Raw genomic sequence first — 27,978 nt, 5'->3', positions numbered from 1 at the left:
TTTGCCTTTTCTGTTTTTCTTTTTCCCAAGATAGTACTTGAGAGAATGTCAGGTGTCTTCCTGACGCAGAAGTGAAGTTACTGCCATTTACTGGGCTGGCAAGGTAGTTTACACTGTAATTTGTATTCTGAAGACTAATGTGAATTAATTAAGATTGAAAAAAAAAGTCAAAGTTCATTAGTGTGTTTTACACATAACACTGAGTAAATGATAATACCTGTTTTGAGGCAACTTCTATACACTTCATGTTAGTAAGATCATGCTGATTTTAAAGAATAACTTATGCTAGGATCTAATAAATTGTATTATAGAATCCCCACTTTGCTTATATCTTTGGATTGAAAGTAACATTCATTGAATCATAGACTCATAGAATGGTTTGGGTTTGATAGGACCTTTAACAGTCATCCAGTCCAACCCCCTCTCCCTGCAGTGAGCAGAGACATCTTCAGCTAGATCCAGTTGCTCAGAGCTCCATCCAACCTGACCTTGAATATTTCCAGCGATGGGGCATCACCAGTCTTATTGTAAAAAAAATTCTTCTCTATATCTAGTCTGAATCTGCCCTCTTTTAGTTTAAAACCATTCATTACCCCTTGTCCCGTCACAGCAAGCTTGGCTAAAAAGTTTGTCCCTATCATTCTTATGAGTCTCATTTCAGTACTGAATGATCACAATAAGGTCTCTTGGGAGTCTTCTCCAGGCTGAACAACCATAGCTCTCTCAGCCTGTCCTCATGGGAGAAGTGTTCATGAAAAGTTAGAATCACAAATAAAGAATGGTATAATCTGTTCTCTGAAATGAATACAGGCATATATTTCATGTCTACCTTCATTGTTATTTTTTCATATTTATATTTTAATATTGCTATAAGATTTTTTAAATTTATTATTTATGTCATTGTTTAAATACAGAGTAAGAAAAGTCAACTCCCTCCTCCAAGTGCTACAGTCCAATATTAATACAAGAAAATGGTTCATTAGTGAATTTTAATTATGCGGTGATCAGCATTTGCTTGCTACCTTTTTGAAATGCTGTATTGGGACCTCTTTCACACAAGTATGACACTTGCAATATTATTAATTGTTCACAAGTCTGAAAAGCAGCATTCCACCCAGAAAAGTGATCTGGTTTTAGCTGATCAGAGCTATAATTTCTTTTTATAGGAGACATTTTTCCATTTTCCCTCCATCTTGACCCAGGCACTGTGGGACTGGAGCAGAAGGCTGTCCCTTTCTGCAATGTGTTCTCAGACCACTAGCAAAAGGCATGGGATGGAGATGCTCATCTGACTCCTACCCTGCTTTTGGGCAGGATGCAGTCAGGACGCCAACAGAAGGCTAGAAAGTGCTTACTATTCAGTAGGATGGAGCCACAGAGGACCTAATAATAGACAAAATTCAATCCAAAATGTAAAGAGGGAAAAACGTCTGGTTTATTGCTTTTTTGTTTTGATTATCCAGCTCTAATGCACTTTGTGATTTGATTCTCTGACTAATGTTGTTCAACTTAAAAATATGGAGTGTTTTTATTGTCTCTTATTTATTCTTTCAGGATTTGTGGATTTAACACTCCATGATCAGGTCCATCTACTGGAATGTGCCTGGTTAGAGATACTGATGATTGGCTTAGTCTGGCGCTCCATGGAACACCCAGGAAAGCTTTTATTTGCACCTAACCTGTTACTGGACAGGTCAGTCTGCGTGTTGCTGTGATTTAAATTAATGTATTTCTACTGCAATCAGATAAATTTTTAGCTTATAGTCATCTGTCTGATACTACAATTTCACTGTATGTTGTAAGTTAAACAAGGTCACTGTAGGTGGGACAGGAAAAGGAACTCTAAAAACGTAGAAATGCTTTGTAATGTAATGCTAGTCATTTATTAGACAAATAACATCTGAAAGTCACCTGAGGCTGGAAGTGCTTTGTTTCAAAGGCAGCAAAAACTTTCTCTTATAACCTGTAGAGTTTGTTGCAAGACTAAATTAAATTCTAATTAAATACCGAACTATAATAATTTTAATTCAGATAATTATTTCTACTTATCTAAAATCCTCTTAGTTAGTCTTAATTATCCAAGCAACCAGATAAAATTTTAGAAGAAAATCCTAGTAGAGTCTTTTATTTGCTGAGAATACATCAAGGCTGTGTTTTTTTTTCTTTTTTTCCTGAAAACTGGAGTAAAATACGTAAAACGCATCCTGCTTGCTGCCTTAAGACATTTTAAGACAGTCTAATGCTGCAGGAGTTTCTAAGTCAGAGAGAAATATGCATCTCTGCCATGTGATAACCTGGGGTTTAGCTGCCAGTCTTCAAAAATAAAAACAGGAAGATGGATAGATTTCTAAAATGTATTCTGTTTATCTCAATGCAAACTCAAATACTCTTTTTTTCCCAGTCATGAAATATTTCAGCCTCGGGAAAGAGTGTTAAAAGAGACTATTGAGTGAGCATAGGTTTTGGCAGACTACTTTGGTAACAGTTGGTTAAAGAGTTATCCCAGCTATTTCTAGTCCTCTTTTTGAAGACCACTGCCCAAACAGCAGAGTTTGCAGGAGAAAGCTTATGTGTGCCCTTCAGTGGTCGTTTCAGTGCAGAGTTTGGCATCTTGATGTAAACTGAAGGTGGAGGAGGAGCTGAACTGAAGAGTTAGAGTAAGTGGTGAAGCAGCTAAGTGCTGGGCACACTTCTGATCTCACCATGTAGCTGCAGGGGCAGCGACCTACAGCAGAGAGATGGAAACAAAAAGTCAAGGGCAGGGCCTTCAGTTACTGCAACCACTAACTGAGTAAATTAATTGGAACTCCTACTAGCGGAAAATGTCTTTTAAGCAGCATACTCTGTTAACTATAGGGTACTGAGTTTTCATGTTTGCATTTATGCTGTTTTAACCCTTTAAGTCCCCCCCTCACCTCTCAACTCGTTTTCCATTTGTAAAGTATGAATGATAATGCCTAGTGGTATATAATATAATATTCCATAGGAACAGAAAAATATTAATTACCTTACGAAAACCCTATTTCACTTGGGTAAACACATGATATGTGGGCTATGGAACTGCGTACATTTAAAACATATTCTAATTTTGTGTACAGAAAATATCAGCTTGCCTAGACATAAGTATAGTCTTCTCAAGAAAACACAACATTTTTAAAATAATCTCTTAGTGCACAAAAGAACTAAAATTTCCTGTGTAGGAAAGTAAGTATAGCATGTTATTGAAAACTGCTGTAAATTGCCATGTAGCTCCCAAAGACCAACCTGTCTGTTCTACATTGTATAATACAGGTTGTGAGAAAAAATAGAAAACTGAAGAGCATAGCCAGAGTACCATTTTTCCTCCTCTTAGCTAAGAAAAACAGCCAGGGAAACACTTGAAACTTCGGTCTACCTCAAATAAAAATCCCCATGCTCTGAATAAAATGGAGTTTCAGCAGCTGATTCACAGTTTAAAACAACTCTGCTGAATTAAAAAAAACAATTGCATGTAACTGTAACCACATATTACTTTAGGGCTCAAAAATGAATTAACTTTATAATCAAAACAGGCTCTTTGTTTTCTGGCTTTTAAGCAAAACTGTTTCTAAAAATGCAGATCTATTCCATCTCATTTTCAAATAATAAGAAACATATTGCTAAGGCATTGTATACTTGATCACCCTACTTGGTAGGGTTATTTGCTGAAACTAAAATAATAAATTACTTCACTGGGGACACTAATATGTGAATTAGTTAAGTATCTGTTGATTTATATGTTGATTAGTGTTAACAATATCTTGATGTGCTATTTCAATTTAGACAAGTTGCCTTGTAATAATGTTATAGGGCAAAAGCATATTTGTCAGATTTGAGAGTGTAAGACAGAGACTGATTCATTGCCTCTTTAACTCAATGGAGTCCTTCCAGTTGGGCTAACAGCATTTGCAAATACAAATTTAAATACTGGCTATAATGCAGAGTCACCAACTACATATGGCAAAACCTGAATCTGTCTCTAAGGTGTTTTTCTGGACTTAAGTGAAAATTCAATGTTGTTGATATAGAGCCACATTTGTATATGCTTCTAGCTCCCTGATCATTTTGTAGCAGATATTCTCTCTGATTTGCACATCTCTTTCAGTTTTTCACATTCAGGTTTCTCCAGTCTCTAGCAGGTTCTTTCTGTCTAGATAGTTTTGGAAGCAGATTGTTGTTTGCGTATATCTGTACGTAAAGTACAGGTCACTTCAAGTTTTATTTTACAACTTTTTGATTTTTTGTCTAGATAGATAGAGTCTTGTCTTGTTCATAACTGTCTGGAATGCCATAAAAATTACATTCCAACTTTGCCCCCTTTTTTGAACAAATCTGATTTTTCTTCTAGCTCCACCCTCTTACTTAGGTCCTATTAAGCATGAGCTTGTCTTGTCCTGAAGATCATCTAAAGTCTGCCTTGTTTCATTCTGTGAAGGTCTGTTTTCACATTTTCAAATAAACACCTCAATAGTTTTCCTCTATAACAATTCAGACTTTGAAGACTCCTTGAACATATCTGTAAAACAACCCTGTGTTATTAATTTTATTACACCTTAATATTTTTCTTTACCTATAAAAAAAATATGCAATTAAGCTGCCAGTATGTGTAGGCTACTGCCTTCTATATGGATGAATATCATCACATTATCCCTTTCTATTTCCACTCTGCCTTGTAATTAGACAGGTATTCTGTGGGGTAATATGCTCTTTCTTATTCTGTTAAGGCACTACCTAACCACTTGAATCTTGATTCAATAACAGGAATTTTATCAGACTGCCAGTTATATATAACTGATACATTTTCACATTGTGCTACTGATGCTATTTAAAAGCTCAAATGACAGTAATTATAGAGTAGAAAAATAGGCCCAATCAGGAAATATAATGATGCACTCACAATGCTTGCAATTAATGTACAGTACCTGATACAATCAAGGAAAACCCAGGATAAATGCAAATCTTTTGTACTCTTTTTCTGAAACTTAGTATCTTGTATAAGGCAAGTCTAGGAATAAAGGCTTAAGTTTCTAATGGGTAAAACCAGATGTTTCTTGTCTGGAGGGCTCCCAAGAAACTAGACCTTAAAAATGTCTTTAGACCATTTCAGGTCTGTAATTTGTCAGGCCTCGCAGTAGGCTGTTTATAATATATTTTGAAGGAAATGTACTGTTTCTTCATGAATAAGAAAGTAAAATTTTATTATATTTTTAAAGGATTCATTGCTTTTGAATATCATGCTGATCAGAGGTTACTTAAAGGTTTGAAACATAATTGTAAGGAAATTCATGGTAGAAATAGTGAAACTGCTGACCGAGATGGATGTCTTCTCACCAGAAACATCCTCAGTATCAGCAAAATTGAAAATGCAATGCTATGTTTTAAAACGTGCTGGAAGTTCCGCTGAGTAACCCTGGTGATCATTGTAGATGAATGTGAACTGATGCATATAGGAGAAGAATAATCCTAATCTTAATAAACTGCATGCTGAGTTGATCTTTTCATCTCGCTGTTAACAGTAGTCAGTTTTGTGAAACCAGCAATTCTTTGCTCACCAGCAGTCAAAAAGCAAATAAATTGCAGCTTTCTCTTCAGGAATCATTGCAACAAGAAAAAAGAAATAGCAGAGATCACTGTTATTCCTTTGTCTAAATCTGTGCCAAATCTGTGCTTGGAAAACTGTGCCTTTCAGATTTTCCTTATCTTAACAAGAATATTGGTAAACCAAGAAAGGTATGTAGAGGGGTTGCATAGGCAATCAAAGAGAGAGATGAGCTTTGGTACGAAGAATAATTAAATAGATGATTTCTCTGCCTATGCTGCTTAATAGAAGATGGAAGACAAAATCGGTATGATAGGAATTGCATGAAGCCATGAGAATGTTGAGAAAATGTATGGTAATCCAAAATTTGGTGTCTCTTCCAATCTAGCACTAACGGTAATTGCTTGAAACCAGCAGATCCAAATGTCTATAGGCTTAGCCCAAAGCCAAATATAATTTTGAGATGAACCATTATGGCTGTCTCATGTTATATTCTAATATTATTTTCTTGTCATGATTTTAAAAAATGTCTAGTAGCAAAAATCATTCTAGGGACTTAAATGTAGTCAGTAATTCCATGTTTCTACCAGGTTATTTCCTTCTTTCTATGGAAAAAACTAGTCTGATTTTCATTTTTTTTTCTAATTTGGAAACTGTTGTTCACTTCCTCATCTAATGAGCTTGTTCATTCTCTCAGAAGAAATTGAAGATTTTCCCTTTGCTGCCTTTCACGTTGAGCAGTGGCAGGAGACCATGGATCTCTTTAAACTGCAGAGAGCACAAAAAGCGTAAGGACTTAACAGCAATCACAGTATGACTGGGCAGATGAATGATTTACCACTTCCATGGCTTTGGTCTGAAAGTTTCTCGCCACATCTGAAAAGAATCTTTTAAGTTTTCTGTACAGATAGTGCTTTCCAATGTTTTAATAGACAGAAGATTAGATAAAATAGAAGAGCATCGGGATAAGATCACAGCATGTTTTGCTGATCCCTCACGCTGTGAAGTGTTCCAGGTGCCTAAAGACATCACACTTGTCTGTCACTTGAGTAAATGCACAACATTTTTTTCGACACTATGTAATTGTGCAAAAATTACCATTGAATTATAGGAAAAAATTGAAGCAAAGTGATCACAGATGCTTTATTCATAATTCTTCATTAATGAACTGCTGCTCTTACTTATTTCAAAGGCAAAAAGGCCATGGGCAACAAATATATGCAAATTTGCCCTTCAAAATAAATTTGTAAAACAATTGTACATTTCGTTTTTGACCCATCTTTAATAGCAATCATTTCTGTGCTGGAAATCCAACTCAAACAATCATTCTGTCATCAGGTAACTTATGTGATAGAGATGAATGGATCAATTTGTAGAGAGTTAAGGAATCTGTTGGAATAATTAAATTTCTCTTTCATCTTTCACTTCATGGTTGGATTTTGAGATGTACTATTCTACTTTAGACCCCAGAGAATGAAAAACAATATTAAAAAATATTGAATTATGCATCTTCAAGCAATGCCAAAGAAATTACTTCTCTTTATTGTAAATTCAGTCTTTACAGTGCCTTGGAGCAAAATTCAAAGACTACCTGATTCTGTAATTCCATCAACCTAAATATAAACCAGGAGGACCTTTCCTTTCCAAAGTTTGGGAAGGTGCTGGGCAATGCTCAGCGTGATGAAGTCCTGAAAAAAAGCCAACAAAGGTCTTCTTGGTTTTCAGCTATTAGAAAAAAGTTCCCTGGGTGGATTTGTAGGCACAGAAAAAGATTTTTTCAGAGAGAATGAAATAATTTCTGGATTGAAGACAGCCCCTACACAGATTCTAAAACTGTTCATCTAGTCACGCTGACCTTGGAAGCTCAGGCTCCAGTTTTAGGTCATATTGAATTGTGATGCTGATCTTTAAAAAATTAAATTTTCTTTGCATTTCTGTTATAAAGAAAATTTTGAAATATTTTTGTCTTTAAGGTGATTCAGACCAAATATAAATTAAACTGAGAAAGGTCTTTCTGTCAGACAGTGTAATATATTTCAGCCAATTATTGTACCTTTGTTATTCCCAACTGGAGAGCTTTCATAATAATTTTCTAATCTAAATGTCATCAAACTTGTCAAGAAAACAGAAGAGTTTTCTTGGAATTATTATAGCACCTTTTTGGAGATTTTCTTTCTATCTGATTTTTTTTGGGGATCCATTTCACATCGACTTTTACCAAGAAAAAAATAATTAAGAAGGTACCTAGTAGTTACTTGTCTCTATGTTTCTGACCTGATTCACCGCTGTTGAAATGTATAGTGTACTCTCACTTTATCCGTCTACGTAGATGGTCCTCTGTTGATCCAGTCAGAAAAGATGCATAGTCATGACTACACGACTCTGAGGGCAAGCAGCAAGGGCGTAGGACCTCAGGCGGTCAATCCACTAGGGCAGCTGAGAAGAACGGGCTTGAGGAAAAGTGGACAAATCTGGTAGATCTGGTTGCACAGCTGGTGTCAACAACAGTGATCCCATTTTTATGATCATGGAACCTGCTCTGAGGGTTGAGGATGGCTAGGAAGAGACTCTATCTGCCTCATCAATTGGGGCATAAACATAATTTCCACAAGCTGGCCGACTTGGTGAGGGAACTTTAAACCAGGAACTACCGTGAAATGAGATGATGACCCACAATCAAGAGAGGAAGGTGGTAGATAGGGCTGGCAAGAAAAGATTTCAGGGTGATGTAGACACTATACATGTCTTAATCAACAAATGGAGTCATAGGGGACCCTCCCTAAGTGGGGTGAAACACCTACAGGACAGTGTGATGGGGGAAGCTCTATATGTTTTCTGGGAAATCAGCAAAACTGAGTGCTTTCTGTGCCAGAAATAGTCCCTCATAACAAAGAAGGCCAATAGCCTCCTGGGCTGCAATAGGAACAGCTATACCAGCAGCTAGAGGTAGGTGATCCTTCCTCACTGCTCAGCCCTGCTGAGGCAAATCTGAAGTATTGTATCCAGCTCTGAGCTCCCCAGTACAAGATAGATGTGTACATACTGGAGTGAGACCAGTGAAGGGCCACAAAGATGATTAATGGACTGAGGCTGAAAGGCTCAGATTTGATCAATGTGTGTAAATAACGTGATGGGGAGGAAAAGTAAAGAAGACAGAGCAACATTCTTCTCATTCACACGACAAGAGGTTATGGAGTCCCCACCCTTGGAGACAGTGAAACCTCAACAAGATATTGTCCTGGGCAACCTATTGCAAGTGGCCCTGCTTTGAGCAAGTGTATTGAACTAGGTGATCTCCAGACAGCCTTCCCAACTTCAACAATTCTAGTATTCTGTGACTGACTGTAGGTGAAAACCACTTTCAACTTGACTTCTGTTTCTTTTTCCATTTATAAAAGTGTCATTCCCTATTTATTGCAATTTTTTTGTCAATGATGACTTTTAAATCTTGGACTTACTTTAGAGCTATTGAATACATTTTATCCAGCAATTGATCCAAATCTCTGTTCCAATAAACTTATGTTGAATAAGAAACAAAAGGCTCTTAATAGTACGCTTCAGGAAGAGCAAGGTGTAATACCACCTGTTGACTGTGGTCTGTGAAGTTCTTCAGGGTGTGTCATTTGGAAGCAAGTGTTTAGGGATGAATAAAACCTGTTGCTACTTCTGAATGAGTTTGCTACCACTATTAGTAATAAAGGTTCATGAACTAGTTGATGCTAAAAATAACCCCACACAAACCCCAACACAACAGAACCAATACAGAAGAAGCTTTAATTACTCCCTTTCGAAAGCTCTCAGAGGAGCCCACCTACCACTTACTAATCGATTTGTATGGTGGTACAAGCCTAATTTTTTTGATCAAAACAGCCATTTTTTTAAAGCAAAATCCTAATTAACCTCATGAGGTTAAACTGATACAGAACAATAAACAAGCAAGACGTTTCTCTTCATCAGCAGGCAATGCATTTGATACTGTGGTTTAGTTTACTTATAGTAGTCTCTGCTTTTCTCTTTTTCTCCTGTTCTTTGGAGATTGCTGTTTTGTTCTAGAGTTTTAGGAGCTAATTTTTTTCAGATTTTATTTTTTTCCTGCTTTCCCTAACCTTTTCCACAATCTTTAGAGTTACTGGTTAAATACTGCATGGACTGAAGTAAAATGTCACTGCTGATAATATTTTCCTCATCTTTTCATTATTGATAAAGCATAGCATTGTAGAAAAGGGGAAATCCTCAATTAAAGTAGCCATCCAACACTGATCTGACAGTCTTTATGGCATCCTGATGGTTGTTCTTGATTTGGTCTTAAAGCCATGGGGAAAGAGCTTTCCTAACACCTCACTTCCTTAAACCAGCTTCACTCTACATAGGATTTGAAAATATTTATGGATGTCTATTAACAGAAAGATGTATATAGAAAACATTAATGTATACAAAAACGGTGTCTTTTCCTGGAGACCTGCACCACATATGCATAAAACCTGTAATAATATTCTAACAGACAGAACATCAAAAAGGTAAAATATTTTAACAGTTCTTTATTGCTTAAAAAATAGCACAGGATATGATGTTTCTGCTCTGATTTTTTCTACCCCCAGACCTCCTAAATTTTCACTTATTTGGCTTTATTTTACCATCTCTCATTTGGTGTATGAATTAGCCACTACTTTTGGTTCAGAGCTAGCTCAAGGAGCAACAAAGAGACATTAGAAAAGATTAGCAAACCTCAGAGGATAGCAGGCTAGTAATTTAGTCAGTACTGTAAGAGGTAGGAATTGCCTGTTTGGGCCTCAGGCTCAATCCTGGCTGTTGCTTTGCTGCTGTGGAAGAGAGAGCTGTGCTAGGTGAAACTGCTGTTGTGCATGGGCAACCACTTTTTTTCAATTTGTTTTGGGGAAGTGATGATGCCAATAGGAGTAACTCAAAGGGTTATGTGTAAGCGTATAAGCATAATCACCTAGCTTAGTGGAAGAAAAGAGAACCTTAGTCTTAGGGGTCCCTTCTGCTCCTGCCTCTTTTCCTCCCTCAAAATTATGGTTTGAACTGATATTTCAGTTTTATTACTTATTTGGCAAATGTCCGTTTTAAGAAAATCTTGAAGGGACAAAACTTGATTCCGTGTTGAATTATGCTACTTCCAGTCCAGTACTTCTCCAATTGCCCAGCTATGAGTGGTTCTCAGACTGATTCATACATTGACACTAACGACATGTATTTTTGAGTAAGAAACTGGAAATATTGCTTTTGTTTAAACAAGAAGAACTAATTACTGCAACAGTGTGTAAATCAACTGGAAAAGATTTTAGTGAACCACCCCCACCCCCCAAAACACAGAAAAAACAAGATTAATACCTGAAAGTAACCTTGTGAAAAATGCACATCTTCTCACTGTGGGTGTCCTCACTCTGAATTTGTGCCCTTGCCTCTGGCCAAATAGACATTGTTTCTTGGCTATGCCATGACAGAATAAGCTAATGAATTAGAAATTAATCCTAACAAAATATAATAGAAGTGTAAGAATGAGATGTAAGGAAGATGAAATGCTGAGAAGATACGCATTGAGAATGAATAGACTATAATGAATAGGAAGGACTTCACTTCTTTCAAACCTTTCTCCAAAACACAACACAAGATTAAACTGATGAAGAAATCTTGAAGTATGAGAAAGGTGGGTTAACTTTTAATTTTTTTTAATTTTTTTTTACCACTACATTAGTACATTAAACCTTATTTATATGATTTAAGGATTGTTTTTATTCTTTACTCAGGTGCTGGCTGCATATTTGGATTCTTGTTTAAAAAGCTCAACACAAGAAATGAATCATTATTTCTAATTGTACTCCCCGAAACTAGATTCTTTCAGGGACTTCTCCAATGATTTACTTCAGAAAAAAAAACTTTCATTGCAGACCATTTTGTCCAACCTATTTCTTGAAGCAAGACCATTGCCAACACCAGCTAAGGCCAAATACAATTTGCCTACCTTTCTTGAAAATCTCTAATGATGGAGAACACAGAGCCTCTCTGGGTATCTGTTTCAGGGTTTCATCACCCTACCAAAACCCAGGCCAAGCCATCCAAGCTGTAGCTTACAATGGTTAGTTGCCTTTTGATTTAATATTCGCTGCTCCTGAGAAGACCTTGGTTGCACCCAGTTTGCAATGCCATTCAAGCAGTTATAGACTGCAGTTTTTTCTGTCCCCTCCCCTACATACTTTGTTTCCTTTTCACCCAACTGAAAAGATCCAGTCACTCAACCTCTCCCCGTGGGTCACATCCTGCATACCTCTGATCATCCATCAGGAGATATCCAACATCCTTGAGCAGAGGGGCATGAGACTGGATGCAGGCACAGCCTCAGTAGGACCAAGTAGAGGCAGGGGAAATAATTTCTCTTGTTCTTCTGGCCACATTCTTCCTAACATAATTAGCATGGAATTTGCCTTATACAAGATCATGCTGTTGGCTTGTATTTTATTAGGTTTCCATTTTCCAGGAAGGCTGCTACTCAGCCCAGTGCTTTTCCAGACTTTACTGTTGCATGGACTTGTTTGACCCTTGGTGCAGAATTTTGTACTTCTCCTTGTTTAACTTCGTGAGGTTTCTGTTGATTTATTCTTCCAGGGTCCCTCTAGCACTGAGGTTGTGCTATGAAGAGTATCAACTTTCCCCCACCCCCAATTTAGTATCATCTATACATTTGAAGATTAACTCTTTGTCATCATCCAGATTATTAACAAAGATATTAAACAGCACTGACTCCAGAGTCAGTCCCTGAAGTATTTATTATCTACCACAAACTAGATGTTGAGCCATTACTGCTACCCTTTGAGTCTGTTGATCCAGCCTATTTTCAATCTGTGTGTCTGTCTGCTCAGCCTGCACTTACCTGGCTTATAGATAATGACGCTGTAAAAGCTGAGTTAACCCTTTACTATTTGTCAGGGATCTCTTTCAATCTCCATGATTTTTCCTTAAGTGATAAATAGGGACTTGATAAATATATGGACCAATTATTTCTGCATCCTGAAATGAACTACATTTGACTTCAAAGATTGGAATTATTCTTCAGAGTAACTACTAATGCTCTAAATAGTTCCCTAATCTGTCAATATGTTTGTGCAGGCTTTGCCTGCAAAATCTGACATACACAAAAAAGAAAGCTGTTGTGTGTTTCTGTCTATTTCGTGTTATCAGTCACTAGGTTTTCTCCCTCATTCATCAGCTCTTTGGTCTCACTGAGACCCCATTTGTTGCTCTGATACTTGTAAAATGCTTTCTTGTTAACCTCTGTGTCCCTCACTATTTTGAAATAAATGTTTAGACAGTTCTTCGGTACTCCTCCTTTACTAACTCCTTTTATTTCTCTATGTATTCTTTTGCCTTTTTGTTCATTAAAGAGATCCTTGCTTAGCCAAGAGGATGTCCTGTTGAAAAACCTGGTCTTCCTGTATGGTGGGATTGGCTTGCTCCTGGGATCTTAATAAACTTTCGTTAAAATATTGTCTAGCTCCTTCTGTGCTTTTCCCCATCATGTCTCAAGAGTATTATGCCTACCAATTCCCTAAATAAGCTGTAGTCTGTTCTTCTGAAACCCAAAGTCATAAATCTGCTGTTAATATTCCTCGTTTACTTCTGGATCCCAAACTCAATTACATGTCATAGTTGCTGCATCCAAGTCTATCTGTGGCCACATTCACCAGCAAATTCTCATTGCTTGTGAAGAGTGAGTCAATAGAGTGTTGCCCTTGCTTGGCCACTCTGCTGTTTGTATTAGGAAGTTATCATCAACCCAGTCTAGAAATTCTGGATTGCTTGCACAATGCTATGTTGACCTTCCAGCCAATGATTGCAGTCTAGCTGTGTAGGAATCCTCCACAAGACTGTAGAGAAGTGACTGTGAGACTTCTGTGAGCTATTTATGGAAGGATTTATTCACTCTGTTTTCTTTTTCAGACAGTTCCCAACAATCCCTCTCCCACCTCCCAAATCATCAATGTTAATTTCTTTTTAATTTCTTCTCTGACCTATCCACAGATACTCCTGACATGGTTCTGGTTTTTGTGGTTTTTTTTTTATGGTCTGTGCTGTTAAGGTCTCCCTTTACACTGAGCCTAATTTCCCGCTCTCTTCTATACTTGTCTGTCCATGACAATTCTATGATCATATGTGCTATCTGATCTAGTCTGTGTCCTATCCCACCAAGGCTCTGTGTCTCCAATCCCATCACAGCTGTTTATGGACTTCTAATTCTCCTCTGTGTTACAGCACAGGCATTTAAGATAAGTCTGTGAACATCCTTCCTTCTAACTGGGGATGTGAATGTTGTCGCTGCAGCCTTCTCTCAATCATACCTCACCCGTGTCTTTAGGTTTATGACCCCACCCTGTGGCAAGGCTTCTTTAGAGACTTCCTCAACAAGTTCATTTTGGAAGACGACCTTCCCCCTCATAGACTGGTAGATTTCATCTGTTCTTGGCAGTTCCTTGTCATCGAATTATGTAATGTGGTCAGAGAAGCCAGAGTCTCACTGGAGACGCTAAGTGCATAGTCAGGCTTTGGTTCAATGTGTGCATTTATGCCTAATTGGGCTATTCCTTTTGAGTGGAAAGTTTGACGAGCACATCCCCGGGGTCCCTGTTCCCCTCACCTAGATATCCTGTACTGTTAATGTTTACTTGTCTGTCACTTGATCCTGTGTTTTTGTAAAAGACATTCCCGATACACAGGTGTTTTACAAGACTTAAAATCCAGGTTCTAGTACCTATATACAGCGTTCAAAGACTGAATTAGTAGAAGAGAATTGCATCATAAATCTCTTAAGAAGTCTTGTCACAGAAAAGTTCATGGGATGGGATGCATCCAAGAGTGTTGAATGATGTCATCGTAAGGCTGGTTACTATCATCTTTGAAAGGCTGTGGAGACCATGACAGGTTTCCAATTACAGGAGAAAGGCATATGTTGCATCCATCTCCAAACCAGGAGAGAAAGACAGTCTGGGGGACTACAGGTTGGCCAGTCAGCATAACTTCAACCCCAAGGCGAAGTGCGAAACCACAAGAAAATCATAGAACAACTTCTCTTGGAAAATGTTTACGTGAACAGGAAGGAAAAGATGATGAGGGTGAATTAGCATCAACTTAGGGTACACTGTGCTTGACCAACCTAATTGGCTTCTGAGCTAAAAAGTCTAGGTCTCTTGCTAATTGTTCACATTCCACCTTGATGCTAGCTACAGTTGAAGTTCCTCAGGGGTCTATCCTAGGATGTGTCCTGTTAAATGTCTTTGTCAATGACCTAGAGGAGGATATGGAGTGCACTGTCTTCAAATTTGCAGGTGACACTGAAGCAGGAGGTGCAGTTGATGTGCTTGAGCTGCCATACAGAAAGACCTAGACAGGTTAAAGGAATGGGCTGACAGTTACCTCATGAAATTCAGTTAGTAGCAATGTGAAGTCCTGCACCTGTGATGGACTTTATCCATTGCCACTATTCAAACTGGGGAACAGTTCTGCTGAAAAAGATCTGGGATACTGGTCAACAGATGTCTGAGCATGGGCCACTACTGCACCATGGCAGAAATGAAGGCCACCAGTATACTGGCTTGTATCAGCAATAGAACAGCCAACAGAGCAAGGCGAGTGAATATTCTGCTTTTACTTAGCACTTATGAGAATTATTTGGAATACTACATCAAGTTTTACCTCCCCTTACTACATGACAGTTGTTAATAAACTTCAGTAAATCTAGTGGAAAGCAATGAAGGTGAGTGCACATGCCTTGCGGTTGAGAGTGGTGGATTTGTTCAGCCTGGAGAAGAAATGACTTTTGAACATACCTAACCTAAAATCTACGATGATTTTATCAAAGGTCTTTGTAATAAAGCTGTCTGATGGGAGATTGAGAAACAGAATCCTCATAAATTAAAGCAGGGGAGATTCTGACTGGATATAGAGATTAAAAAAATTATGATTAAAATAATTAAACTGAGGGAAGTTGTGCAGTTTCCATCCTTGGAAGTTTTCAAGACCAGACTGGATAAAGCCTTGAGTGAGATGGTCTGAGCTCATGAGTGACCCTGCTTTGAACAGGAGGTTGGACTAAAGTCATCCTGAGTTGCCTTCCAGCCTGAATGATGCTGTGATTCTGTAGGCAAAGTTAATGCACATGGTACTTTTATGCAGTAACTTAAGATTTTTAATTCACATGCTTTGACTTTCCTTAAGATTTCCCAATATCCAAGTGTTAAGGATTCTTCTGAGAATACCCTTTGACACATTGCAGTAAACACGCTTTTATTGTTTTGTTTTCAATAAGCTGAGAGTACACAAAGACAAGAGCATAATGATGGGCTAAGGATAATTTTCAAATCTATTTTTTAATTTGTCCTTCAGGAGAGTTATCTAGGCCTTCCTAGATAGGCCTTCCTATCAACTGGACATATAGCTATGAAGATGTGATAATACTTATGTTAGAAAGTTAGAAAGCAATTCAGGAGGACTGGAGATTCTTATTTCAGATTTCTTGTTGATTAACAGAGAAAATCAGTGTTGTAGCCAAGATAATAAATAAAACATTAGATTAGAAGCCTATGTTTCAGAGATACTAGGCTTCTCCAGTTTCCACTGATTTCAGTGGAGCCGGATCTGCTGCCTAACTCTGTAAATAAAGCAGAAATTTCAAAACTGTTACTTGCACACATGAATGCCTAAAGCCAGGTATCTAACTTCATCTGAAGTCCTTTACCTAAAGAGACACCCTTCTTTTTCTTATGATGTAGTCTGGTATTTCACACACATCAGAAAACAAAACAAATGAGATTAGAAAGTACTTAGAATTTCTTAAATTTACATAATTTTTATTTATCATCTACCATATGAGTTCAGTTGGTAGAAAACCGACACATATGGAGATTTAGACACATGGACTAAGTGTTGCAGGACTAGAGACTTTTCTCTACAGGTTATACCTGTCAGCAAGACTGTCTTGATTGGAATATTGATGATATAAATTACAGTCCATTGAAATATTTTTTGTAAAAAGTATCTTGGAATAATCCTTATTTCCTATCAAAACCTCTTTGTCATTTTATGGTATGCCACAAAGCATTTTAGAAGGTTTTCTTTTACAAATAACTTACTATTTTTTTTTAAATTGTGGACATGGTTTTGCAAATTTTCAGTTTGTTCAGACTGTGTAATATTTTGTATTGTTTTGAATATTGTCTGCCATAATTTGATAGGTTTTAGGAAGCAATATCTTAGCCAAACATAAAGATGTGGGCTTTTCTTAACATGGGTAATTTGCCATATGAGACACAGAAACTTTTCCTTTCTGCATAATCCTGATATTCTAAATTATTTAACTTTTGTTAGGGGCGTTATTCAGGTCAATGCAAAGATATTAAAGGCTTCTAGTCCTTGGAAACTCTGCTTAACTCTATGTATGTCCAAAGTTATTCTGTCTCTAGTTATAGGCAAAAATTATCATTGAATCAGAAGCAGTAGAACTTGTCCCATTGTAAAATTTCATGTTTGTTTTACTTAGGTTTTATGTTTTCTCCAACAAAACAGATATTGAGGCAATAGTAATTGTTCTTATTCTCATGTCTTGTTTTGAGTGCCTGATTTTAGTTGGGTTTTTTTGGTTGTTTTTTTTTTTCTTTTTGGCAGTAGTACTGTTAAATACTATTTTGCCTTTGTTTATTTTATTGATATCCAGACAGCTCACCACATCCAGCACTGAACAGTATAACAGATCATTGAAATCATTGAAAACTACCTGTCTAAGCACACATCCAACCTTCAAACAAAAGAGAGAGAACTATGAATTTTAGTAAAGCTGTGTTCAGGTATACCAGGCTGAGATCAATCCTTTAGTTTAGCTCATTGGTCAGAGCATTGTAAATGAGGGTGCAAAGGGCATCACACACTTTACATGGAGCACAGCATCGATTCTGACTGATATTAAGATTCGGGTTTTTGTTCCCAGCCTTTAACACCGTACTTGTTCCCATAGTCTACGGGAACATAATACTTAAAATTATCAATGCTGTGGGTCACACCAGGAAAGCTGTTATAGTTTAAGCAATCATTCAATCAGTGACGTTTTCAAGAGCAAGATAAGGCCATAAAAGTTGCAGCTTGTGACCAGGAGCGTGGCACACAGTGGAAATCATAGCTCTGAACTAAAGGCTACTGAAATGCCTCACACGAACGCTCAGCATACTACTGCCTGGTAGCCCATACGGCTCCAAGGCAAGAAGGAGGAACTCATCCTACCCATTAAACATGCTTTTCTACTATTTCCAGTCCCAAGGTTGAATAATCTCTTTCTCACAGCAAAGTCAGAGAATGTCTGTTGTAACAGTGATTGGAAAACTTGCTCAGGACCCCACATTTTTAAATATTACTGTTTTTTAACCACCATATTACTGGCTGTTTTAAGAGACTATCCCTCTCTTTGATTTCTTGATATTGTCCTGCTTTGTTTATATATCTCTGAAAGCAGATGAATGGCTTCTGTCACATGCCATAGATATTGGCTTGTAGGCATGGCTCTGAGACTAGGGAAACGTAGGTTTAAATTCAAGCACCAAACTAAGCTGAACAGGGATTTGAACTTGAAAGGAGGTTGGTGCACAAGTGCTCACAGAAAATGTCTTTCCTTCCAGTTTTAGGTTTAGACATGCTTGAGAAGTGCAAAGAATTTTCTCAGGCTGTAGTCCAAAAGGAAAGTGGCTGCTTTGCCTGAGAGTCTGGTGCGGGTCTAGATGTTAGCTGCAGGGTCTGAACAGCACTGAGGCAGGAGTATCTGTGCAGGTAGTCAGCATTTTCTCTGTTGCAATGAGATTAGGAGCTGCTCAATCTGTGTTCACATTACAAATTATAGAGGAAAAGCCATCTGGAAATTTGAAATTTCTTTTGCATTTTCCTATAGCAGTGATCTTCAAAATTTGTCATAAAAGCTATATCTAAAAAGATAGTATATTTTTCATCAGCAGATCAGTTCACTCAGTAAATTTTACATGTTAAAATTTCACTAAGGAAGTCCTATTAAAAGTAAAAGTAAGTATTTTTTTGGTAAAAGGTAGCAAGGTAAATGATCTTAAATTCCATGACCAAAAACTCTGCAGGCTAAATTTTCATAAAAAATGAGTACAATCTACATTATTACTCAAACTGGGGGTTGGGTGTGCAAGATGAAAATTAATGAGTGATAACAGCTGGTATTGTGAGCAGAGGGAGGTGGTTGACATTACCAATGAGCACTCTGAGATTTCCCAAACTTTACCTGTGTTTTATGTCATATTCTAAAAAAAGATCTGTTTGTGGAATGAAGTGATAGTTTTAATCAGATTCAGTCAAATAGACAAGATTATGGTCTTATCAGTCCTTCTTGAGCTCACGAATAAGATTATTCTTTAAGGAGCCGTTATGTTGGTATAAGAAAAATAGGAAAAGTGTGTTAGAACATAAGATTGGAAGGCCAGATAGAAACAAGTATGACAAGTTAGGGAGAGAGAAGTATAAAGAATTAATTAAAGGGGAAAAAAATTGAAAAAACACAGGCAGAACACAAGGAAAAAAAAAGAAATCAAAATGTAATTTTAAACAAATCTTTGTCCTCCATGTAAAGTTCTAGTTGAGTTGCCACATGTTCCTCTTGGTAATGATCTTATGAAATTTTCATTTTTCGGGGGCGACATAGTGTTTAATTATTCTTCCATTTTATGTGGGATACTGGAACTATTCTTTTGTAAGCAGATATATACCAAATGAACTCTGAGTAGGAAGCTATGTGCTAACTACTGAACTGATAAAATCAAATTGGAGGGGAATGATCTAGGGGGATGCGAATCTCATGCTGTCACAATGTCAAAGCTGTGAATATCTACACGTTCATGGTATTCACACAGGAATCAAGGAAAATGTGTAGAGGGCATGGTGGAAATCTTTGACATGCTGCTAGCTACTGCTGCTCGGTTTCGCATGATGAACCTTCAAGGGGAGGAATTTGTGTGCCTTAAGTCCATCATCCTGCTCAATTCTGGTAAGTGGCGTGTTTTACTGTCACTTGAGTAATTCTCATTGCTTATGCATGTGGTTGAGTGTTTCTTGTTGCTGATGACGTCTCCATGTTGAGACAGCAGCAATCAGAAGGAGGCTATCAAGGTAGATGCAGGCATAGCCACCAGGCAGGGATGGAAGTGGGCAAACCTGTTCAGTGGTAGATGGGATCTAGCAAATTAATGTAGCAAGTAGTTAATATACTGCTTATAGCTGACATGGAGGGCAATCAGAGCAGTATTTTGAACTAGGTGCTGATAGGTCTTGTTAAAAATCTGATTACAAGAAACTGAAGTAGCTGAAGCCACACTAGGGCACCCAAAGGCAATGCTTAGTTGTAAAACTACACCTTCCTTTTATAGCAATAGGAATTTAAAATGAAATAATGGCAAAAATGTGAATGAGTTTATCACAATTTGGTTTATATTAAAATACAAGCATCTAAAATGGATGCCATCACCTTCCACTTCCTTTCTAGTTGGTGAAAGAAATATTTTTATTTTTTTTGTAAATCTCCTGAAGTATAGATCACAAGTATGTGACTAGAAAACAAGTGTGGGTACAGATATAAATATGTAAGGTTAGCTGACTTGAATTCTGCAGGAGATGATTTAAATAAGCAAATTTGAGTTGAGACATGTGACAAAAAAATTCTGTTTGACACCAGAGGATCCTTCTCAGTTTGACATGAGAAAAAACTCCAAACAATTTATTTTCAAATACAGAATACGGTGTTGAATTGTTACCTAACAACTAAAGATGCCAGAGTCTTCCAACCCTGAGGACTAACCCACTTGTTCTTCCCTTTCCATGTTTTATTTGAACTTGTATATTATCAGCCTCTAGACACAACACACACGGAGGGCTGCATGTCCTTTTCATCTGGTGGTTTAACAGATTACTTGCCCAAGTTGCATGAAATACGAATTTAGGTAATTTCTAGCAAAGACTAACTCTAAACACAGTAAACTTTGATTTATTGATCAGGCACTTCTTACTTTATGTAATCTTGAACCTGGTCTACTCAAAAAAAAAAAAAAGTTCAAGCAAATTTATATATTTATCCAATCAAATGTAACCTAAAAAATACTGATGCTGTGCGAGATATTAGTGTGGTTCAGGTTTTGTTGTGTTTGTCACCGATTACCAAAAAGTAACATCTGAGGTAAGCAGCTGTCATATTATGAATGAAAAGCTTTTGTTTTTCTCCTGGATGCCAGAGTGTGATAGTTGTAATTACTGTTTAACATTTTATTTTGCTTTTATTGTCCTGATAATTATAATAGAATCTTTCCTAGTATTAAGTGTTCTTCCTGAAAAGTGATGCTTCTCCAGATTTTTAACCATGTTCAAATGTAATTATCCTCTTATATAAATCTAGACTATGCAATTGATTTATAGAAATATTGAATTAGAGTTGGAAGAAAATAGAATCAGATGTTTTAAAAAAACACAGTAGATGTTCATGTCCCGAACACAAAGACTTCAAGCCATGCTGTTGAGAGTTTTTCCCACTGATGTATTCAATATTGACCCAGAAACTGAAGTTGTTATTTAGGCAAAGCTCTGTCAGATGTCACCAGCTATCCTTCATATGCACATCTCACTTTTTTAATGGGATTTTTTGTTTCAAGATTCCTCTAAAAAGTAAAAATGTAAAAGAAATATTATTGCAAGTGAAGTCAGTGACAGTTAAAGGTAGATTTCCTTCTGCATGTAAGAGAGATGAGACCACTGATTGAGGCTAGGAGATACTAAATCTTCATTCCTTCGAGGGTCTTATTCAGCAGTTTGGAATCAATGGTGCTCTGTGTGGTAGAAGGTCAGAGCTGATCTGATGATCAGATGAGTCACCTGATTTTGGGTGGAGGTTTGTTTTTTACATTAAATGGAGGTTTATAGGTGCTCATAAGTCTGGTATTTTTATGATAGTCTTCATGGTGATAGATCAGAGGGCATGGTTCAAAAGGCATGGTTCAGGTTGAGCTGTTACAGATTCATGATGAAAGTAATTTAGACTCGTGCAGTGTGTCATGTTTTATTGTAACTTGCATACTGCCCTTATTGCAGTATATGACTGCACTGTAAACTGAAGGGTTGTGTGTATGGCCATGGAAGGTTTGTCTGTATTGCTTGTAGTTACCTTTCTGCACAAAGGTAGTTAATTTTACACTTCAGATTTTGCATTCCTATAACCAACTAACTTTCTAACTGTCTGAGGAGTTAAATGTGGCCATGAGTTTCTTACTATCAGATCCCTTAGATGCCCAAATTAGGAGGCTAGGCTGAATTACAGAGATAACTAAGTAGCATAATTTGGGGTATGTGTAATAGCTGTGTAAGTGTTTTTTGGCATAGATACTCTAAAGTGTCTTCTGGAGATGCTTTTCTTCACAGAATATAATCAGCCTCCTTTAGGGAAAGCGTTGGACACATATGAAATATTATGAGCTCTGAAGCACACAGCATACTTAATGCATGAGGAGAGATTGAGAGAGCTGGATTTGTTCATCCTGGAAAAGTGAAAGCTAAGAGAGGATCTAACTGGAGTCCTAGGATAGCTGATGAATAGGCTACGGAGAAGCCAGGGCTAGACTCGTGTCAGAGGTGCAGGAGGAAAAGATGAGCTGCAATGGGGACAAACCACAACAAGGGAGATCTTGACTAGATGAAGAGAACAAAAAGTCTTCCAGTGAGAGAAGCTGAGCATTGAAACGGGTTGGCCAGAAAGATGGTAGGATCTCCAGCCTCAGAGATACTCAAAACCCGGATGGGCAAAGCTCTGAGCAGCTTGAAGTTACTGCTATTTGAGCAGGAGGTTGACATACATGACCTCCAAGTCTCCTTTAATCTGATTTTTTTTTCATGATTGCACGTGATTACACATACACAAATATTTTGCTAAAGAAATGGCAGATGCACAATGAATTTTTGGCCTTTTTGTGATCTGTGTTATTATGCATATGACTAGACCAACTAATCTCAGAAGGATTTAAACAAGTGGACAAATTAAGCAAATTGTACCATTTATGTTACATTTCATACTTTAAAACAGTCTGCATTTGCATTCTAAAGTTTTGTGTGGATTTAATTCACTAAGTGTACAAACCCTTTCTTTATTAAATCCCTGGATATCTCTTAGTTTCTTTACATGAGGTAGTGCAGTTTATTGCTTTTGTTTTCTCAACAAAACATCTTTCAAGGCTGTTTAATATCTTTCCACTCCTTTTCTATGCGTCTTCTGCAAAATGTAAGCAATATTTTTTAGTTTCACGCAGTGAAATGTGGAAAAGATGGAAGGTTTTGTTTATAAAGCATAATATACGTTTACACTACTTCCAAATTTTTCCTGAGATATCAAGGAGACAGCATGTCTGTAACGACAAGGACAGCACTGTCTCTAGCTAAATAACAAACCAGAAGGAGCCCCTCTAAAGCTGCAGCAATATATCTTTTGACTAAAAAGCAAAATTGTATTTGCAAAAACCACATTCAGCTCAATAATAAAAGACTATTTCTTAACACTGGAAATTAAGTGTTAGAGACATGAAAGGGCAACATAATGCCAGTTGTTTTAGTTTGAGTATATCTAAAAAAAACGGGAGTTGTGCTATATGGCAAAGCAATAGGCTTTCATTTTGGAGACAAAGATAGGTCACATCTGCCTTAGCAGCTGATTCACTTTATTACTTAGTTGCTTAATCCATAGAGATAGAAAGATTTAGCTAATTTTATGCATCCTGTAGACCTTCTGGTACACCACTCCGTGTGATTGTTTGTTATTTTCTCCTGATCTTTCCAGCTCCTGTTAAACTGTATTTTTATATATTTCTTTATTTTCAGGCCTGGATAATTACATGAGTACATGGTACAGAGCTGAACATGCTCATAGCTCAGCTTAGTTTGCTACAGATACAGAGCAATGGGACTCAATGGAAGGAGAAGTAGCTTAGATATTGTTTCATGTGCCTGAACTCTGAATATAAAAATGTTTTAAACTGGGGTTCATTGCAACAGAAAAGATGTAGAGGGCATTTTCCTCTACAGTAATACACAAAAAATAAATCACTGTACATAGTGACGTATATAAAATTATATCACTGTATACCACGGTAGCTTTACAGTCCTCAAAGGACCCTGTTCTTTGTATGGCTTTGTGTTGTCGGCAAGAACCAGCGGGGTTTGCAGGGTAGTTCTTTCTCTGTTCTTATTGCTATGTTTTACATTACTGACCTACAGAGAGAGATAGAAAACAACCTGGTAGCTGTTCAATTTAGGCTTGCCCTTAGCTTTGGAGCTTAGAAAGACCTTTGGGACTGTTAAATTTCACTTTGTTAGGACAATTTTCTGCACTCTTGCTCTTAAACTCTGCTTGTGTGCATATGTGTGCGATGGATAGCTGACATTTCTTTTGTGGAAACTTCTAGTGATTGGCCTGAGGCAGGATCAGTCCCTGGGAGGACAGAAAGGAAAACCAAACATCATTTTTCTTGGCAGCTATTGACTGGCAATTGCCTGAAGTCTCAACAATTTGGGGGCAGTGTTGGGTTTTTTTTTTAAGTAATTTTTAATAGCTTCTGGACAAGATCTAGGTGAGAAACAAGTCTTCCTAACAGATTTTTTTTTCTTTTGCTTGTTTCAAAGTTGTGGAACCAAAGAGTATTGCTACAAGGGCATAATAGGTCCTCTGGCTGATGCAAGCTGCTCTGGAGACACTGTGGGCTTGTGAGACTAATGTTTACCTTCTAAGGAACTCTGTTTTGTCAGTAGTATTTCAGAATCTTGCTGCTACAGATATCTGCTAAGCAATAAATCTTGGTATTGTTAGTAGGCATATATGAGGGTGGTTAAGAGATATTCAGCTGAGAAAAGCCCCAGGGGCTGTTTCTCTTCAGTGACTTCATTTCAGTAAAAAAAATTATTATAAATAGCTTTGTGAGAAGAAAGTCCATTGCACTATCTATCTATCTATATCAAATTCAAAGCAATATTCATTGCTAAAATTAAGAGATCTAACTGCTGTGTTTCGGGAGTTGTGCTACTTTTTGAGATGCTTTTGGCTTTTTTTAAGCAATCTCTCTCACTCTCTTTCTCAGGGATACACTGATTTTCACAAACACAAGTTTATATTTCTTTTTAGTAGAGAGGACTAAGTCATAAAACCTACTTGCAGGTTACAGTAGTCCTGGGAATCAGTCCTTTACATACCAAGATGATGTGAGGAGAGGTATGCCAAGAAGATAGTAAAAAAAAATCTCAATTTTCCTGACCTCTCTGACACATGGCGAAATAATCTTTTCTTTAAATCTGATGGCATAACCCCCAGACTACAAACAAAACAACCTGGAGTAGATATGTCTCTATGTGTATGTGTGCATGTTAGCGTGCATGGTTTTTTTTTCTTAATATCACTAACTGCATTGTATATTGTGCTATATGATGTTTTGAACAAAGCAAAATGAAAAGTAATTCCAGAAACCAAATTCTTGTTAGCTCTGTGAGCCGATGCAGATGGGATAAAGCACAAGGTTTGTCAAGCACGTTACAGACACAGGACAATGATCAAGATGGTTTGACAGTATTGCTGTAAATACTTCTAAAGCTTTGCTGCCTCAGGACTGGATTGTAGTAATATGGCCTGGTTAGTGTCATTGGTCCAAATCAAAATATTACAAAAAGTGGTGTTGAATGCAAGAGCTACCTTTTGGCAGCCCAGTGCTGTTGCAACCTGATTCACATTGGCTGCATGCTGTGGTTCATAGCAAATTCAAGATAAAAAAGTACAAAATAGCTTAGAACATCCCATTTAGAAAGCTGATGTGTTTCATGTGCTCAAGAACTGCTGCTGGCTGAAGTTCTTATGCCTGGGTTAGACTGTATGGGACTGTAGAGGGGCTGATGCAGGGTGTTTTCATCTCCAGAAAAATTTTCTTCTCGTTCAAATCTCCAGGCTGCTCACCTCCAGCAGTAAAGAATGTAAATCAGCTAAATTTATAGAGACTTGGATGATTTTTTTAAAGGAGACTCTGGTTTGCAGGTGAAAGAGCACACCTTTCAAGGCTCTTGCTTGGTTAGGAGGGTATGGTTGAGGCAAATGTGCATTAAAAAACCCTGGGCTAGTTTAAATGATTTGTGGTAGCATACTATTCAGTTCTAGATAGCCTAGCAAATTACCAGAAATCAAACATTAAACAAAAGAGAAAATGGCAAAAACTGCCCAAGACCTGGGCTTGTCAGTAAGTATTGCAGAGCTCTTAAGGGGAAACAGCATCTCCTCAAGGTTTCAGAGCTGAGTGACTGAGAAAATAGTGTAGCCTGCAGCTAGGTCTAGCTGCAGGTGTCCCCTGCCGCCTGGCCTGGGCTTTGGATGGACCTGGGCAAGGAAGAGGCACTGTCTTCCCCCTCAGGCTTTGCCCACAGTTACCAAGTTCCAGGGTCATTCAGACCAACAACTTGCTTGGCAAGAAGGAGGGTTCAGAAAGTCAGCTCCCATGGTTTAACACAGCTGAAGATACCTTGGGCAAGCCTGTCTCTATCAAAATAATTCTTGTTTGTGGTTTGTTTGTTTTCTTTCTCCTTCCTACCCTAGGTGTGTACACTTTTCTTTCCAGCACCTTGAAATCTCTGGAAGAGAGAGACTATATTCATCGTGTTCTGGACAAAATAACAGACACTTTGATACATTTAATGGCTAAGTCAGGTCTTTCTCTGCAGCAGCAACACAGACGACTGGCTCAGCTCCTCCTCATCCTCTCTCACATCAGACACATGAGGTGAGAACAAGCATGTGGTCAGCCCTCCTGCACTGGTCCCGTGCAAAGGAGGTGTCACAAATGCACATGCAAGCTTTTCCTTCACAGGTGGGAGAACTGTATATAGAGCTGTTAAAAAAAAATGTATGTCCACCTTCCATAAAAAAGTATGGAACATGCACAAAACAGTACACTGGGTTATGGTGTGAAAGGAGTAAGTGTTTTCCCCATTTGTTACTTCTAGTTTTATTTCCCTTTGCTTCTTGGTTTGATAGTGCCATAAGCAGTATATAATTCTAACGTTATGTGCATCTTGCATTCTCTTTGGAAAGTATCAGCCAGAAGACGAAAGTACCAGTAGCCTACTTCTGCAGACTTTAGTCTCCTGTAAGATCAGATTTCATAAAACCATCTCTTTTATGTAGCCACTTTTTACAAGTGGATTGATTGCAAATCACTTTAGAAAAGAGATTAGAATCATTATATGTATTTTTAAATGCAGAACTACTGAATACTGATCTAGAGGACTATGCCCTTTACTAATTAGAGGTGAGGTGTCTGAGGCACTCTGCTGGTAGTCAGGAAAATGATTCTTCCAAACCTCATTAATTCTTAAGGCTACTGCTCCGTGTCTGCACTGTCAACAACAGGACAAGTCTATACGAAGATACCATATACATTTTATTTTTTGAAGGGACAAGAGATGTTGTTACAGAGATCTTAATTTTCATTACAACATTAAAATTAAAGCAAGCACCACATCATTGCTAGTAAAGCGGTAACATGCAGATTTTACCTTGTAGACTGATATACAGGCCTTCAGGAAAAAGTCAAGGAGTGTGAGCATGTGGTTTTTCACTCATGTCTGTGTGGATTTTCTTTGTCTTCATCTTAATAATCTTCTTTATTTTTTTTCTCCTTAATAAGAATGTGTAAAATTAAGGATGTTTCAGATGCACAATTAATTATGGTTTCTGTAGTTTTGTGAATGGCTACATGTGAGCATTTGTTAACAATTTTTCTCAGATTATTTCCTAGGAAAAAAATCTAATATTTTACTTTTTATTATGGGAAAGCCAAGATTCATTGTATCCACTTAGTCACAGTGCCTCTATTGGGAGTCCATGTGCTCTAGGTCACCTTTTAGGCAAAGAAGGGCAAAACTAACTACAGCCACCTTTAGAAGGCAACTTGCTCATGAGCAGTCTGAAAAGTCCTTTAAAGGTGCTGCCTTCAGGTAACTGTAGCAGGAGGGTACAGCAATGTTAAGTTAGTCGTTTTGTAAAAGGTGGGATTTATAGGAACCTAATAAATACTACTAGCTGATAGCATTTTTTTTCTTCTTAGCATATTTGGAAAGTAATTGTTGTTTTGTTACAACCCACAGCAACAAAGGAATGGAGCACCTGTACAATATGAAGTGTAAAAATGTAGTTCCACTTTACGATCTTTTGCTGGAGATGCTGGATGCTCACCGACTGCATGCACCAGCAGCCAGGAGTGCTGCACCGATGGAACAGGAGAACCGGAGCCAGCTGACAACTGCATCAGCTTCATCTCATTCCTTGCAGTCTTTTTATATAAACAGCAAAGAGGAGG

General features: G+C 37.6%; 2 protein-coding genes across 2 annotated transcripts in view; one reads left to right on the top strand and one right to left on the bottom strand.

Annotated features, from left to right (window-relative positions):
* ESR1 (estrogen receptor 1) overlaps positions 1-27,978 on the top strand; it is a 173,129-nt gene that overhangs the window by 140,195 nt on the left and 4,956 nt on the right. Inside the window, 4 exon segments of the mRNA XM_054062231.1 lie at positions 1,555-1,693; positions 19,477-19,610; positions 26,217-26,400; positions 27,767-27,978. Coding sequence (XP_053918206.1) covers positions 1,555-1,693; positions 19,477-19,610; positions 26,217-26,400; positions 27,767-27,978 — 669 coding nt within the window.
* Positions 27,063-27,978, bottom strand: part of SYNE1 (spectrin repeat containing nuclear envelope protein 1) — a 320,695-nt gene continuing 319,779 nt past the window's right edge. Inside the window, exon 149 of the mRNA XM_054062229.1 lies at positions 27,063-27,951. The gene's annotated coding sequence lies outside the window, so the exon portion shown is untranslated. The remainder of the gene's footprint in view (positions 27,952-27,978) is intronic.

Source organism: Cuculus canorus, chromosome 3, assembly GCF_017976375.1.
Source record: "Cuculus canorus isolate bCucCan1 chromosome 3, bCucCan1.pri, whole genome shotgun sequence".
Lineage (NCBI taxonomy): Eukaryota > Metazoa > Chordata > Aves > Cuculiformes > Cuculidae > Cuculus > Cuculus canorus.
Note: the sequence above shows the minus strand (reverse complement) of the source record. Positions and strands in the feature narration are given on the sequence as shown.